The 14,900-nt window shown below is 51.0% G+C and overlaps 2 protein-coding genes across 2 annotated transcripts in view; one reads left to right on the top strand and one right to left on the bottom strand.

The window, feature by feature from the left end:
- Positions 1–1,086, bottom strand: part of VAV1 (vav guanine nucleotide exchange factor 1) — a 55,962-nt gene extending 54,876 nt beyond the window's left edge. The window contains exon 1 of the mRNA XM_090289507.1: positions 828–1,086. Coding sequence (XP_090145633.1) covers positions 828–1,031 — 204 coding nt within the window. The 5' untranslated portion in view covers positions 1,032–1,086. The remainder of the gene's footprint in view (positions 1–827) is intronic.
- SH2D3A (SH2 domain containing 3A) lies at positions 1,030–14,537 on the top strand. Its single transcript, XM_090290182.1, is given in 13 exon segments — positions 1,030–1,132; positions 3,176–3,381; positions 7,056–7,160; positions 9,082–9,431; positions 9,792–9,868; positions 11,743–12,221; positions 12,358–12,473; positions 12,624–12,798; positions 12,881–12,992; positions 13,444–13,479; positions 13,482–13,625; positions 14,224–14,326; positions 14,328–14,537. Coding segments are annotated over 13 exon segments (2,061 nt in total). The 3' UTR covers positions 14,383–14,537.
- The last annotated feature ends 363 nt before the right edge of the window (positions 14,538–14,900 follow it).

The raw sequence follows: 14,900 nt of genomic DNA, 5'->3' as shown, positions 1-14,900 counted from the left end.
AGGCAGTCAGAGGGAACCAGAGACGGTGCTGCAGAGAAAGCATCCAGTCCTGTTACCTCCCCCACCCCAACCGCATTCAAATAGGGACTTGAATGTATTTCCTGAGCTGGGGGCGGTCACAGTAAAATCCACCTCCTCTGGACCCTTCGCCCTTACAGAAATTGCTACTGAGAAAGAGCAGCTATTTCTAGGCTCCCAAACCCCAGAACCCACTCTGGAGGGCTCAGGCCCAGGTCCTGCCTCAATGTCCCCAGGGAATGGAGGGAGCTATGAAGAGCAGAGCCCTGGGTCACAGTCCTCCACCTGCCCCAAGCTGCCCCAGGCCCAGGCAGGAAGCCAAGGGGAAGGAGATGTGAAGGGAAGGAAGGGGCCCAGGGCCCAGAGGAGAAGACATATGTGGGGAAGGAGGCAGACGAGGCCCCTCCCCCATAGCCAAAATCTGGGGGTAGGAGGTCAAAGAAAACCTTAGGCATTTTGTTGGCCATCCAAAGGGTTCCTAGGTACCCCTCAAGACTCCCAGAGGACAGCACCCAGGGCCTTGAACCCCAGTGAAGTCAGCCTGGGGCTTAAGAGAGCTTAATCCCCAACTTGCCAGTTCTCAGCCTAGATTTGGGCTCACTTCGTGCCTATGAACGTATTCCTGTTAACCCGGGGTGGGTCACCCCAGAATCTCAGTGTTACCATCCACACATTCCCCTAGTCCCCTAAGCCAGCCATGGAGTTGGCATATGCCCCCCTACATTGCCAGCCTAGAGGTACAGTGCACTAACCCAGCCTGGAATGCCCCCACTTCCAACTTTCTGCTCGACAGCCCGCAGTGGGCTCACCTGGGACATCTGGGGGCGCAGGTTGACCTCGCGTAAGTTGATGGCGTGGGGCAGCAGATTGTTAAGCAGCTGGCAGAGAAGGACCCCATCCCGAAGGGCTTGCGCCAGCTCGCACACCTGGGCCCCGTCCCAGGTCACGCGGTGGCTGGGGGGCAGTACCCGGCACTGGATCAGCCAGTGGGTACACTGTCGCCACAGCTCCATGGCTGCTGCCTTCCCCGGCCGGCCCGCGCACCCCTCGCAGCTTCCACCACCCGCCCGCCCGCCTGCCTGTGCTACTAGCTACCACTTCCTCTTCTTTGCCTGTAACTGTCGCCGGGAGAGGGGGTGGAGGAGGAGGAGCCGTCGGGTGGGGGCGGGGGCGGAGGCAGGGGAGCATCTGCAGTCCAGCCCCGCCTAGCCCAGCCCCTTCCACGAGGGACCTGCCTCTCCCCCACCAACATAACACCTGGGCACCTGGGAGGAAGGAGGGGCTGCCGGTGGTCAGGCCTACTTGACCGAGACAGGCTGCCTTTCTCTATATCCAGCCCTTGAGGAATAACACCTGAAAGTACTCAAAATCCCCGCCTATGCTCACTCCTCCCTTCTCTGCCTCCACCGTGGTCCAGCCCCATCATCACTAGCCTGGACCAGCGCAATCTCCTCAGCCCTGGTCCCTGCGCTCCCGCCCTCTTCCTGCACAGTCTATCCTCGCCACAACAGCCAGAGGGCGCCTGGGAACACCTGAGTCAAGTCAAGATGTCCCTCCTCTTGTCACATACCTTCCTCTTTGAGAGCAAAGTCTTCCCTGCAACCCAAAAGGCCCTGTAGGATCTGCCCTGCCCTCCCTTCCCCTCCACCACTCCCCCTTCTCTTACTTGCCACACAGGCCTCCTGCTGTTCCTCCAACAAGCCAGGCCTGGTCCTGCCCCAGGGCCTTTGCTCATGCTTCTCCTCTGACTTCGGTAACTTTAGAGCTAGCTCCCTCACCACCTACAAGTCTTTGCTCACTGTCACCTTCTCATGAAGTATTACCAAACCTCCCTATTTCAAACCACAGACTTTTATCCTACCCCATCACACCCTATGCCTACTTTAAGCCCTGATGATCATCAAACCTAATATTTTATTATACCTATTTCCTTATTTTCTATTTAAAAATTTGTCTCTTATGTACTGCTGGATCCGCCCCTCCCCCAGCACCTGGCACATATATATGCTCCATAAATATTTGTTGACTGAATGAATAAACAAACAAATAAATGGTTGAAAGCTCTATTGACACTATTTATCCCAAATCCATCCATTTATCCCCATGGCCCTGATCACTACCATCTCTATCCTTGTAGACTTTGCTAGTGTCGTTCGTTAATTGATTTGTTTAGGAAACATTTACTGTCTTCGTAACCTTTATTACAACCTGAAATCTTCTGTCTATGCAGTCTCACGCCCATTACGTTGTGAATAGCCTCCCCGCACCCCTCAATCTCACTAGACACCCTTGCATTTTCTTTTTAATTTTTAGCCACTAGGGGGCACTAGGCCACTTCACTGGGCATATCCCCTGCCCTCTGACTATACCAAAATTAGGCGGAAGGGGGGTGTCAAAGAAAAGATACTCCCCTCAGCCCCTCCTGAGTCCCTCTTCCACATGGGAGGGTAGCCCAGCCTGGAAATTCACAGCTTTGAGATCCTACAGGTACCAAAACTTTTCATCCCCAAGCATCCTTGGCTCTCAACGCGTCAGTTTCCTCATCTGTAAAATGGGTGGCCGTTTGGAATTGTGGTAGGGATCAGAGATGGTGGGGCTGACTAGACAAAAGCAAGGAAGACAGGATGGCCCTCCCGGGCTCTGCGTTTGAATCGATCACTCACAAACCGGCTTTATTTGGGCATATGGCTTAGCTGTCTTGTGCCTCGTTTCTGCATCTGGAAAATGGGGATGATGAAAATAGTATCTACCTCACTGAGTGGCCTAGGTAAAAATTAAATGCGCTGAGGCAGGTCAAGCAAGCAATACTGTCCTGCCATACAGCCCGTACTCAATATATGTTAGCTGCGACGGCTGCTTTCTTTCCTTCCCCGATCTCTTCCTCCCTTCCTTTTCCTTCCCTGTCTCTCTTCCTTCCGCTCTTCCTTCCCCAGCCCCCAAACGTGGCCAGAGTGTTCTTTCTCTTGTTCCCGATCCCCCACCTTTCTCATACTTGTCTCCAAGCGTCATGATGGAAGCTCCACCACCTCCTTCCTCTCGTTTGTAAAACTACCTGTATGTTCCCCCACCCCCTCCGTGTCTCTTCAGAGTCTATCTCAACTTCATCGTCCTGTCACTGGGGGAGGCGATCTTGTTTTACCGCATCTCTCCACAAAAGCCAACACTCAGCTGGGGTTCCGTTCCCGGAAACTCAAGGGGGCGGTCTCGGGGAAGCGCACCCCTTCACGTCACCGCTGCAGCCACTCCCCGCCAAGCGAAAAAACCCAGAGGGGCCGCCCCGTCCCTTCCCGGAACCCTGAGGATCAAAGAGATACCCCCTTCCCGAGTCCCGAGGAGCCAGGGGTTCTGAGGATCAGCCTGAGGGTAACGAAGGAGCCGAATTCTAAGAAGCCAGACTAAGGAGGCGAGTGGGCGTGGCCATCGGAGGGGGCGGGGCGATGTTCTAAGGGGCCGGGCCCACTTTAAGAGACCAACAAAGTTTCCCAAGGTGGTGTGGTCTATGAAGAAGGAGTATTATCCAGAGGGGACGTGGATAGTGCAAAGAAAGGTTCTAAGGAGGCGGAGCGGGAATGAGGGGACGAGGTGTAAGCTTAGAAGTCTGCAGTTGGAGGCGGGGTCCGAAGGAGCGGGGTGTTGAGGGGCGGGGTCTTAAGGGCCGGTGGGAGGGACCTGGAGCCTCAGATCCTCAGGCTTGGGCCGGGCCCCAGTTTCTGGGGAGCTCCGCAGGTACAGGTCCGGGTGAGTGAAGGGCCCCGGAACAAGGGTTTATTCGGGTGGGGAATCCTCTTTTTCAGGTGGGGACACCAGCATGCAGGCAGGACTTGGTGTCTGCCCACGGGCGTCCGGAGATGTAGAATGGATCGCCAAATGCATGATTGGGTCGTTGTGCATCATGCGTGCCGTGTACCTGGGTGTGCCTGGGAGTGCTCCTCTGAGCGTGTTTCCTTTGCAACACGAGATCCTCCCTTCTTCCACTGTTGCCTGACCAATCTTTTAAAACCACAAACCAGATTGTGCCCCTCCCTCACTTAAAACCCTTCCATGGCTCCTAGTCCATCCCACTGAGATGAAAATTTGGGGTCCATCATTTCTTGCATGGTCTCACCCCTGCTGACCCCACTGCTCTCCACGTAGTTCTTTGCTCTCTGCATTCCAACCACCCTGGCCTCCTTGATGATGTCAAATATAAAAAGCAAGCTCCATGTCACCTTTGCATTTGCACTATTCCTCACCTGAACTGCTGTCTTTCAAAATCTCATAACTGTCTCCTTCCCTTTACAGAGGTCTCAGCTCCAATGTCACCTTCTGGGAGAGACCTCCCTTACTAGGCTATTTAAAGTAGCCTTCCCCTCCAGCCATCTTATCACGTCTCCATGTGTTACCACCTTCAGTAATTACTTTTAGGATTTATTCTTGTTTTGTTGTGTGTCTGTCCACCAGACAGTGAAAGGTAAGGGTAGGTCTCTATCATAACTTATTTCTAGGGTGTAGAATAGCACACAGTAAATGTTCAACCAATTGGTGGTTGCTCAGTGTCAAGTTTGTCCATCTGTGTCCATATGCCCATGTGCTGGTGGCTGTCCCCTGTGATGTGTACACATGTATATGGTCTACAGGGCATGAATGCCCCCTCTCCACTTTCCCCATAATCTCCCCTACTGCACCCCCTCTCCTGATTCTGTCCCCTTCCTCTCTCCTCTGTCCAAATATCCAGAAATTATTCCAAAAGACACGGGGTATCTTTTGCCCTCCCTGAGCTTTCCCCACCCCTAACGAACCAGAGTTTTGTCACTGACCCACCTCGATGCCCACTAAGGGGGATATGAGACAGAGGAAATGGGAGTTAAGGGACTCTTAAGACAGAGGCTGGGCCTGGCCCAGATGACAAACAGGGTGTGCACAGGCATCCGGGAGACATACCTGGTATTCAGGTATGTATCACCTGGAGCCAGCTCCAGGCCCAGCTCCCCGCCCCTAACGTCACCTGGGGCTGGTCTGGGAACTTCCTTTGCCTTTCAGGCCCTCAGCCAGGCTGACTCAGGATGTAAGAATCCTGGTGATGTTTTCCTGCAGACCCTGGCCAGGCCCCAAAGACCTTGTAGGGTAGAGAGAGCGAGAAACAGACCCCTTGCAATTTTCCTATCCAGGGCAGGTTTTCTCCACCAGATACTCGAGACAGGCCTGCATGATTTTGATGATCAAGCGAGCCCCAAAGTGTCTGAGACCTAAATTTGACCATAATAATAATGAAATGTATTGGCTCCAAAATTGCATTTGCTGACATTTCTACAAAAATGTGATCTTTCAACATCCTTAAATGTAGTGTTACATTGGAAAGCCATGTATAGGTTAGATTTTCTTATATCCTAAGAATCCTCATGTGCATACAGATTGCTTAGAAGTTATAGGCATTAATAAATTAAATTACCTCCAGCCTGCTTATACCCCAAGAACCACTGGACTTCCTCCCTCAAAATCCTCAGTCCAACTGACTGAGACCTTTCCAGGCCTCCTAATGGAAAATCTGAACACCACTCAGGTCTTCACATCCCAGCCCTGGTTACATCTGTCTGCTTAGCTCTCTCTGAACTATCTACGCGCTCATCTACTTGTTTATTTTATTAATCGCCATCTCCGACACCAGAATGGCAGTGACCTCTTCTTTGTTTTGTTTACTGCTGGGTCACTAGCACCCAGAACAGCACCTGGCACACAGTGGGTGCCACATAAATATTGGTTTGAATGAATTAGTTAAATTTCCACAACACGAAGCATTATGTCATCTGCATAAAATGCCAATACATGTGAAAGCAGGGCATAGGTCTTCTCCCTTTGCAAGAATCCCAATGAATGCATGGCTGTTTTCATGAAATCACAGCCAATTCTAAATTAAAGTTGCTCATAACCTGATCATATATATGTAATCAGTTGACTCTTGAACAACATAAGCTTAAACTGCATGGGTCCATTTATATGTGTATTTTTTTTTCAATAAATACTGTACATGTATTTTCCTTATGATTTTCTTAATAACATTTTCTTTTCTCTACCTTACCTTATTATGCCCTGGCTGGTTTAGCTCAGTGGATTGAGCGTCGGCCTGCGAGCTAAGTGTCGCTGGTTCGATCTTCCAGTCAGGGTACATCAGAGAAGGAAAACTCTGACTCCAAAAAACCTCCGCTGCCTTGCGGCATACCTCTTCAGGGGAAAGGCTAAGGGAGTAAACCCCGACAGAAAATCTGGAGCCGGAGTCCCTAAGGCGGTTTGACGTTGTAGTCAACACCGGCAACTCCTGCGGCGCACCTGAACCCAAGCTGTATCGACTCCGTCTTTCCCTTGGACCCTTCAGCTGCGAAGAGAGGGGGGGTCTGCTGCATGGGCAACAGCAGACCCTCCATATCACCCTGCCCAGGCTCTGTAGCTTCAGCGTCATCACAAGATGTCGATTCAACACGGGAGGAGACAGATACCATGTCACTCCCGAGTCGGACTGCACAGCCATTCTCGGCGGTGCAGATACACTCTTAAGAAGCTACACCATCGTCTCTCGAGACGGACGGCTGCCGACCTTACCTTATTGTAAGAATACAATATATAATACATGTAATATACAGAATATGTGGTAATCGACTATTTATGTTATCAGCAAGGCTTCTGGTCAACCATAGGGTATTAGTAGTTAAGTTCTGGGAGAGTCAAAAGTTATGTACAGATATTTGACCATGCAGGGGTCAGTGCCCCTAACCCCTCATTGTTCAAGCGTCACTGTAATCTGGCATATGTTTATATTTTATCTTTATGTCTGGGATATATATATATATATATATATATATATATGAATATGAGTAACTTGTTTTTGCATTTTAAGGTTTGATAGGATATCGCTACTGTCTCCAAAAATAAGAGGAACACAAAAACAAATTAAAAAGAAGAAAAAACTAAGACAAACATAGAAGGGCTGACCCAGCCACTCAGGAAGCAAGAATAATTATTCCCATTGTACAGACGTGGAAGACTGAGGCCAGTTGAAAGTGCAGAACTCAGCCCCAGTATCCACTACCTCCAAAAGCACCATAGAGGTGACACGAGGTGGAGAGGATTTTGCCAGCCAAACCTGGTACCATGGCCACCTGTCCTGCCAGGTACTGCCTCCTGCAGAGCCTCGGCACCATGCAATGAGGAGCCTTCCCACTTTTGACCTGCTGGGGACTCCTGGATCCCAGATGAGGGATTTAGGATCAAGGTCTATTGGGAGGGGTGGCTGGGGGACTAGGGACTGTCTTGAAGCTCTGTTGGTGTGGAGCATCACTCCTTACATTTAAATTGTCACTTTCTTTGGGATGGTGTTGAGGATGGTAACAGAGATTGAAGAAGATCCTAGCTCCCTCAAAACATCCCTTAGCTCTGCTTGTCTCTTTCTTTCTGGGTCCCGGGCACCTATGGCAACCAGGGCCCCATCTCCTTCTCAGTTCAAGGCTCCCCACCCTCATCTTCAACTCTCAGGAGTCCTGGGACCCTGGGCAACCAATCAAATCATGAGAGGAAGTATAGCTTAGTAGTTAATATACGACATCCTAGAGTCAGACACCCTGGGATTAAATCCCAGCCCTACAATTTACATTCTGTGTGATCTAGCTAAGGTATTTAATTTCTCTGGACCTCAGTTCATCCACCTGTAAAATGGGGATAATAGTACCTATTGTTTAACCTTGGTAAAGGATTAAATGAGTTCATATGTTTTATACCTAAAGCAGCACCTGGCATCCAGTAGGGCTATACATGTGTCCATTGCATATATTGCTCAGTCCCCAGCGCCTATCACCAGCTCTGCTTTGCCTCTCTAGTGTCAGAGCCCTCAGCCTCTGTTATCACACTAGCCATCACTGCTGTCATAAGACACCTTGAAAACTTTATAACACAGGATTTATGAGCCACACTATGGAAGAATTCAACTAATGTCTTATTTTGAAGCAACATTTGCAAAGCAAACCAGTACATTTATTCAGATTGGGAGTTGTATCAGTCAGTATCAGCTAGCATCTATAACAAGCATTTCCAAGATGTCACTGGCTAAACACAATACACATTTTCTTTTGACTTTTTTTTATTGTTGACATTATTACAGATGTCCTCCATTTCCCCCAACTTTGCCCACTTCCACCCAGCCCCCATCCCACCCCCAGCTTTACCACATTGTTGTCTGTGTCCATGGGCTATGCATATATGCATGTATGTTCTTTGACTGATCTCTTCCACTTCTCCCTCTCCTCTGATATCTGTCATTTTGTTCCATGTATCCATGCCTCTGGTCCTACTTGTCAGTTTATTTTGTTCATTAGTCCCCACATATAAGTAAGATCATATGGTATTTGTCTTTCTCTGACTGGCTTATTTCACTTAGCATAATAATCTCCAGGGCCATCCATGCTGTCACAAAGGATAAGAGTTCCTTCTTTTTTTACAGCCATGTAGTATTTCACTGTGTAAATGAACCACATCTTTTTAATCCACTCATCTACTTATGGACACTTGGGCTGTTTCTGGACCTTGGCTATTGTAAAAATGCTGCTATCAACATAGGGGTGCATATATTCTTTCTGACTGGTGTTTTGGAATCATTTAAGGGGCTGTTTATGTCACAGTCCAAGGTGTTTAAAGAGGGAGGATATAGAGCTCCAGAAATCAGTCAGGATCCCAGCCCTTTCCATCTTGTGGTTCAGCCTTACCCTGGGGTTTTGGTGCCATCAGCTGACAAATAGGGGGCAGAAACCTGTAGGATTTTGCAGGAGGGTTTTTATGGGCCAGGTGTGGACAGTCCCCACTGCACTTCTTCCCTCATCACACTGGCCAGATCTTTTCACATGATAGCTCTAACTGCAGGGGAGCCTGGGAAGTGTAGTCCAGAGGTGTGCCCATGAGAAAAGGGTAAATGGTTTGGTACAAAACTACCCAGTCTCTGAGATGGCTTTTCTTGGGTGAAGGTGGGATAGGGGTGGTGAGGTGCCATTAACTACTGATCAGGGCTCATGACTGAATGCTCTGCCCCATGTTCTCCATCCCCAGAAGGCAGAGGCTCTTCTTCAGCAAGATGGTGACTTCTTGGTTCAAGCATCTCCATCCTGTGGGGGCCACCCTGTGATCTCCTGCCGCTGGCAGGGCTTGGCCCTACACTTTGAGGGGCTCTGTGTGGCCTTTTGTCCCCAGCCAGGGTGGCCCACATCTCTCTGTCAGCTGGAAGATGAGCATTTCTCAAGCCTGCCTGCCCTGGTTTGCAGCTTTGTGACTGGCCAGCGTCCACTGACCTAAGCTACAGGGGCTGTGGCCTCCAGGTCAGTGGTGCAGTAAGGGCCTATCTGACGCAGCTTTAGTGAGGACATCGTCCTAGACAGCCTGACTCAGGTAGAGCTACTCAGGTACTCAACAGACTCCCAACCTTCCTGGTGACACCAAAAACCACTGGGTTTCTTCACCTCAGCACTCTTGATACTTGGGGCCAGGTCATTCTTGGTTGTGGGAGGTTATCCTGTGTATTGTAGGATGTTGAGCAGCATCCCTGGTCTCTATCTAGTACATGCCAATAGAATCCTCCCCACTCTACTCCCTTGTTGTGACAGACAAAAAATCTCTCCTGACCTTGTCAAGTCCCTGGGGGTAGAGAGAACCCTGGTTGAGATCCAGTGGTCCTGAGTGACTGCAGGTAGGGGTTTCTGAGCATTGGTGGGGCTACCCTGCTCAGGTTGGGACTACACATCTACCCTATCTCTGTCCCCCAGGGCTAGGAAGTGAAGTGGCAGTCAGCCTGCAGTTTTGGAGCATGTGTGTCAGTCAAGAGAAAGCCACTATGAACCAGGTGAAAGTCTTCCAGGACAGCCCATGGCTCAGAGATTTCTTTGCCCCTCATCCCCTGAGGGCTCTTAGGCAGGTGACATAACCTTTTGGGAAACAGGGATGGTGATGCTCTCAAAATTGTTACGGTAGTTAAGAAACACACAAGAACTTTGTAGGTACTTAAAATGTGGATTTACAATTATTCTAAGAAGCTCTACATGTTCTGACCATGGCTGACCTCCCTAATAACTCCTGTCATATGCCCTCACTGCAATCACAGTCTTCCTTTCTGTTGCTGGAAACTTTCAAATTTGTTCCTGCCTCAGGTCCTATCCACTAGTTGTTCCTGCCATTGGAAAGCCCTTTCTCTTCATCTCTTTTGGATTCCCCCTCATCTAACATGAGTTCCTCAAAACAGCTTCCCCTAATCATCCTGCCTAAATAAGATCTCCCCGTTCCTCATGCCTGGTCTGCCTCATCTGCCCTATCCATCCCCTAGCCCATTCAACATTAGCCTTCTCTTCATGCCAGGCACTGTACTAAGTGCTGAGATACATCAATGAACAGGAAAGACAAAGATGTCTGCCCTCGTGGAGCTAACATCCTATTAGAAGCAGACAGCCCAAGACTAACAAAAAATACATCAATTATATATGATTTGGGGTAAAAATTAAAAGTATAACAGCCCTGATCAGTGTGGCTCAGTTGGTTAAGTGTCATCCCACAAAGCGAAAGGTCACTGGTTTGATTCCCGGCCAGGGCACATGCCTGGGTTTCAGGTTTGGTCCCTGGTCAAGTCATGTATGAGGTAACCAATCAATGTTTCTCTCTCACATCGATGTTTCTCTCCTTCCCTCCCCCTTTCTCTAAAAATAAATAAATAAAATCTTAAAAAATTTTTGTTGTTGTTGAAGTACACCAGAGAACCCTGGCCAGGTAGCTCAGCTGGTTGGAGCATCATCCTGATGCACCAAGATTGCGGGTTTGATCCCTGATCAGGGCAGACACAAGAACCAATGAATGAATGCATCAATAAGTGGAACAAGTTGATGTTTCTCTCTTTCTCTCTCTGCTTCGCTCTATATAAAATCAACAAATAAAAATTTTTAAAAAGAATACAACAGTGTAGGGGAGATTTGAATTAGTAGTCAGGAAAGGCCCCATGGAGAAAGATTCCAAGAAGGTAAGGAAGGGAAGGATGTGGATAACTGGGAGTGAGAGTGGCCCAGGCAGAAGGAACAAGTGCAAATATCTTGTGGCCATTCAGCCAAAGGGAGGTGAGTGTAGCTGAAGAAGTGGCAGTGAGGGGAAAGTCAAAGGGAGATCTGGGGCTCAGATTCTGAGAGCTTTTTTCGCTACTGTGAAGACTTTGCCCATTACTCAGAGTGAGCTGGGAACCTTGGGAAGTTGTTAAGGCCCTATAACAGGGTTTATTTAAATGCTTTGAAAGTACAGAATCTCCCAAAAATCTGGATGTGGTTTTAAGTTCTAATAACTTTGGAAGTAAACATGCCACAAACTTAACAAAAGACATAATAATCTGAGGGTTTGATAAATTCTGTTGCTTTTATGTTTATGTAGTTTTGTGAATTTTGATTAATATATTGCTTTAATTTTGTACCATCAATGCTTTACCGTCTTCAATCGGAGGGATTAAAACAAAGGATTCAAGTTTAAAATGTGGTATTCAGAATTTGCAAAACTACATAGTGTCAAAGAAAGATTATTTTCAAACCATTGGTAACTGTGTAGCATTTATACTGGGGAAGTTGCTGAACTTCAGAGCCTCACTAAAATAGGTAGGAATACCTGGGTATTCACTGAGTGGATGAACTGGGACCCGCTCAACTCTCTTTTCTGTGTACCTCCTGCACTTCCCTCTTGTATGACCTCCAGGAGTCCCTGCTGTGCCCACACTTGCTCTGTCTTGCATGGGCAGTAATCCTGTGTTGCTGAAGACTCTGGCTCCCTTGGGATTCATTGCTGACAGCCTCAGGGCCTCGGATGGGCAGCTTCTTGCCAAGGTGCCAACCAAGCCACCTCAAACACCCTCACTGGTGCTGCTTGATGCTTCTGGACAATCCCCAATGTACTGTGAGCTAGTGTCCCAGGTGTCCAGTGCCCAGGGAACACCCCCTAGCCACAGCTGCCAAGAGTCAGAAGCCCCATGGTCGGAGGCCCAGGAGGAAGAGAATGAGAGATGTTTTGCAAGACCACAGACAGAGGTCTCTTTCTGCCCCCCTAACAACCCCTCCAGGCTGCTGGGCCCCCAGAATCAGCCCCTGGAACCTGAAGGCCTGTGTGCTTTCTGAGGCCTCTTCCTGGAGCACCATGCTGGGAGCACTACCCACCACATACTATTGGCAGACTGCCAGGTGAGTCACATACCAGGTCCCTTCTTCCCACACAGGGGAGAGACCCAACTGCACCTCACACCGATATACTCACTCTGTTCACTTGCCCTCCTCACTCCCCGACCCCCACCCACCCACCCAACTCCCCTGTCCTCAGGCTGCTGGCCTACTGGGAGTGACCAAGGTTCAGTGGGATGCCATGGGGGTTGCCTCTGGCCTGGAGCTGCTCACACTTCCCCATGGCCATCGCTGAAGGTCAGAATTGCTGGAAAGGTGAGTCAGTTATCTGGACTCCCAGGATCTCCAAATCTCCCGACTCGCGGAGCGGGGTGTGGGGGGTGTGGGTGGGCAATGCCTGTTTGTCCTCACCCTGGAATACAAACCTCCCCACTGCCCGCAGACCCTTGCCCTCTGCCTCTACAGGCACGAGGTGCTGGTGCTGGCCGGTGTGCTTGTAGTGCTAGGCTGCAAAGGACCGCTGAAGGAGCGCACAGCCGCCCTGAGGGGCCTGGTGGAGCTGGCACTGGCGCTGCGGCCAGGGGCGGCGGGAGACCTGCCTGGACTGGCCGCGATCGTGGGAGCCCTGCTCATGCCCCAGGTGCATGGGGTGCAGGGATGAGGAGAAAGGCCGAGCGCAGGAGATAGGGAAGAGGAGGCTTCTTAACAGGGTTCTTACCCAGGTATCTCGGCTGCAACGCACGTGGCGCCAGCTCCGAAGGAGACACACCGAGACCGCGCTGGCCTTCGAGCAGGAGCTGAAGCCGCTGATGCAGGCGCTGGCTGGATGAGGGCATCAGTAAGTGGCATCATTTGGAGCCGCGCACCAACTCTAACCAAGCGCTAAACCAAATCCCTACCTCAGTCCTTAGCCCTGCCCATTCGCCACAGGCTCCGCCCCCTTCACCCTCCAAATCAAACTGGGCCTTGAACCCAATCCCTGGGTCCCGCCCCCACTGTGCCCTAGGCTCCGCCCCTTCACTGGGGGCTCTGTCTTCTGCATCCTAGGCCCCACCCTCTGCTATAGTCTTGATCCCGCCCCCAATCCCTAGGCCCCACCCCTGCCCTATGCCACGCCCTTAACTCAATTTAGCTCTGCGAGGCTCAAACCTATTTACCCAAATCAGACCAGTTACTTTAATTCCAGGATGCCTGGCCTAATGTCTCACCCTCTCCACCCTAGGCTCCGCTCTCTGCCCCAGACTCTTCTCCCCAAGTTCACCCCAGACTCTTCTCCCCACAGGACCCTGCAACCCAGGCGAAGTGGCGCTACCTCACGTGGCAGCGTGGTGCGCCTGTTGGAGGGTGAGGAACTCCCGGGGCTGCTGGACAGGAGCTGCAAGCAGCTGCTGCACATCCTGCTGGGAGTGCGTCAGGTGGCCCATGACGCGCCCAAATTCCGCAAGGCTGCGGCCCGGCGCCTGCAAGGTGAGCGCCTCCTCTGCGCTAGGCTGCCACAGGGTCCCGACTTCAGATGCAACCTGCATGTTCTAACCGGGTGCCCCCAAACCGTGCTAGGGACCAGAGCCTCTGACCACGACTCCCAGAGTCCCACAAAAACTGAGAAGGCTCCCTCAAGGGCCCCAAGCCTGCTCTGCAGCCAGCAGTGATGAAAGTGCCCTACAACCAAAAGGGGCAGGCACCCCTGACGCCCAGAGTCACGCCCACAGGTCGCACTCCCACCCATCCAAACTCTTCCCAAGTTTGTCGTACAGGGTGGCCTGGGACCCCAAATCCTGACCCCGGGGCGTCTCTATCTCCAGACACAGCAGCTCAAATAAGGAACAGCGCCCCCTTACACCCTGGCCCAGCCCACTTCCACCAAGCCCCTCAGCCACGCCCTCCCCCGAACCTCCAGAGACCCAGTAGCCCGCTCCCCACCAACACCACCTAATTAACCAGAGTACTTGGAGCAGAGTCCCTCCAGGCCCCTGCTGGGTCAAAGTCCCCAGGGGAAAGAGCAGATGTGAGGAGGGGCAAGATAGGATATGGACCCCACCCCCAGCTCACCTAGCCCTGCCCCCAGGATTCCAGCCGAACCCGGGGCTGCGGGAGGCCCTGACCACTGACTTCGTGCAGAAGCTACTCTGGGAGAGTTGGGGCGAGGGGGCACCACGAGCTGCTCGTCTGGAGGTCTCAGCATATTCTCAGTGTCCTGTCGCAGCGCGTGGAGCCTGACTGCTAAGAATGCAGACCCCCTTCACCCTAGGACAGTCAAGACTTCTGGGAACCCCAGTGGGAGACCAAGAAGTCATCCCAGGGTGCTCACACAGCCAAACAAGGTGAGGATCCACCCTGACTTGCAGAAGGGAGTGGGGCCAGGTTTGCAAGAACCTACCCTGCCCCCTAAAAATATACAGGGATCCTGGTGTGAGGGGAAGACTCCTCCCCCACATTAGAAGACCCAGGTGTCTGGAGGCCCTGGCTGCCCTCTTCCTTCCCCACCCCCACACATATCCCACAAATGGTGAACATGTAGCTTCTAATGATAAGAGAGCTTGCAGAGTAAGAGGCCAGAGTTCAAATGCTTTTTAAGAGTTGTGTGACTTCTAGCCCTGACTGGTGTGGTTCAGTGGGTTGAGTGTCATCCTGCAAATCAAAAGGTCGCTGATTCAACTGCCAGTCAGGGAACATGCCAGGTCCCCAGTTGGAGGCTTGTGAGAGGCAACCCATCTGTTTCTCTCCCTCCCTTCCCCTTTCCCT

Source organism: Furipterus horrens, unplaced genomic scaffold (assembly GCF_987537825.1).
Source record: "Furipterus horrens unplaced genomic scaffold, mFurHor1.1.pri manual_scaffold_10, whole genome shotgun sequence".
Taxonomy (NCBI): Eukaryota; Metazoa; Chordata; class Mammalia; order Chiroptera; family Furipteridae; genus Furipterus; species Furipterus horrens.
The sequence above is the reverse complement of the archived record's forward strand: the minus strand, read 5'-3'. Positions and strand labels throughout refer to the sequence as shown.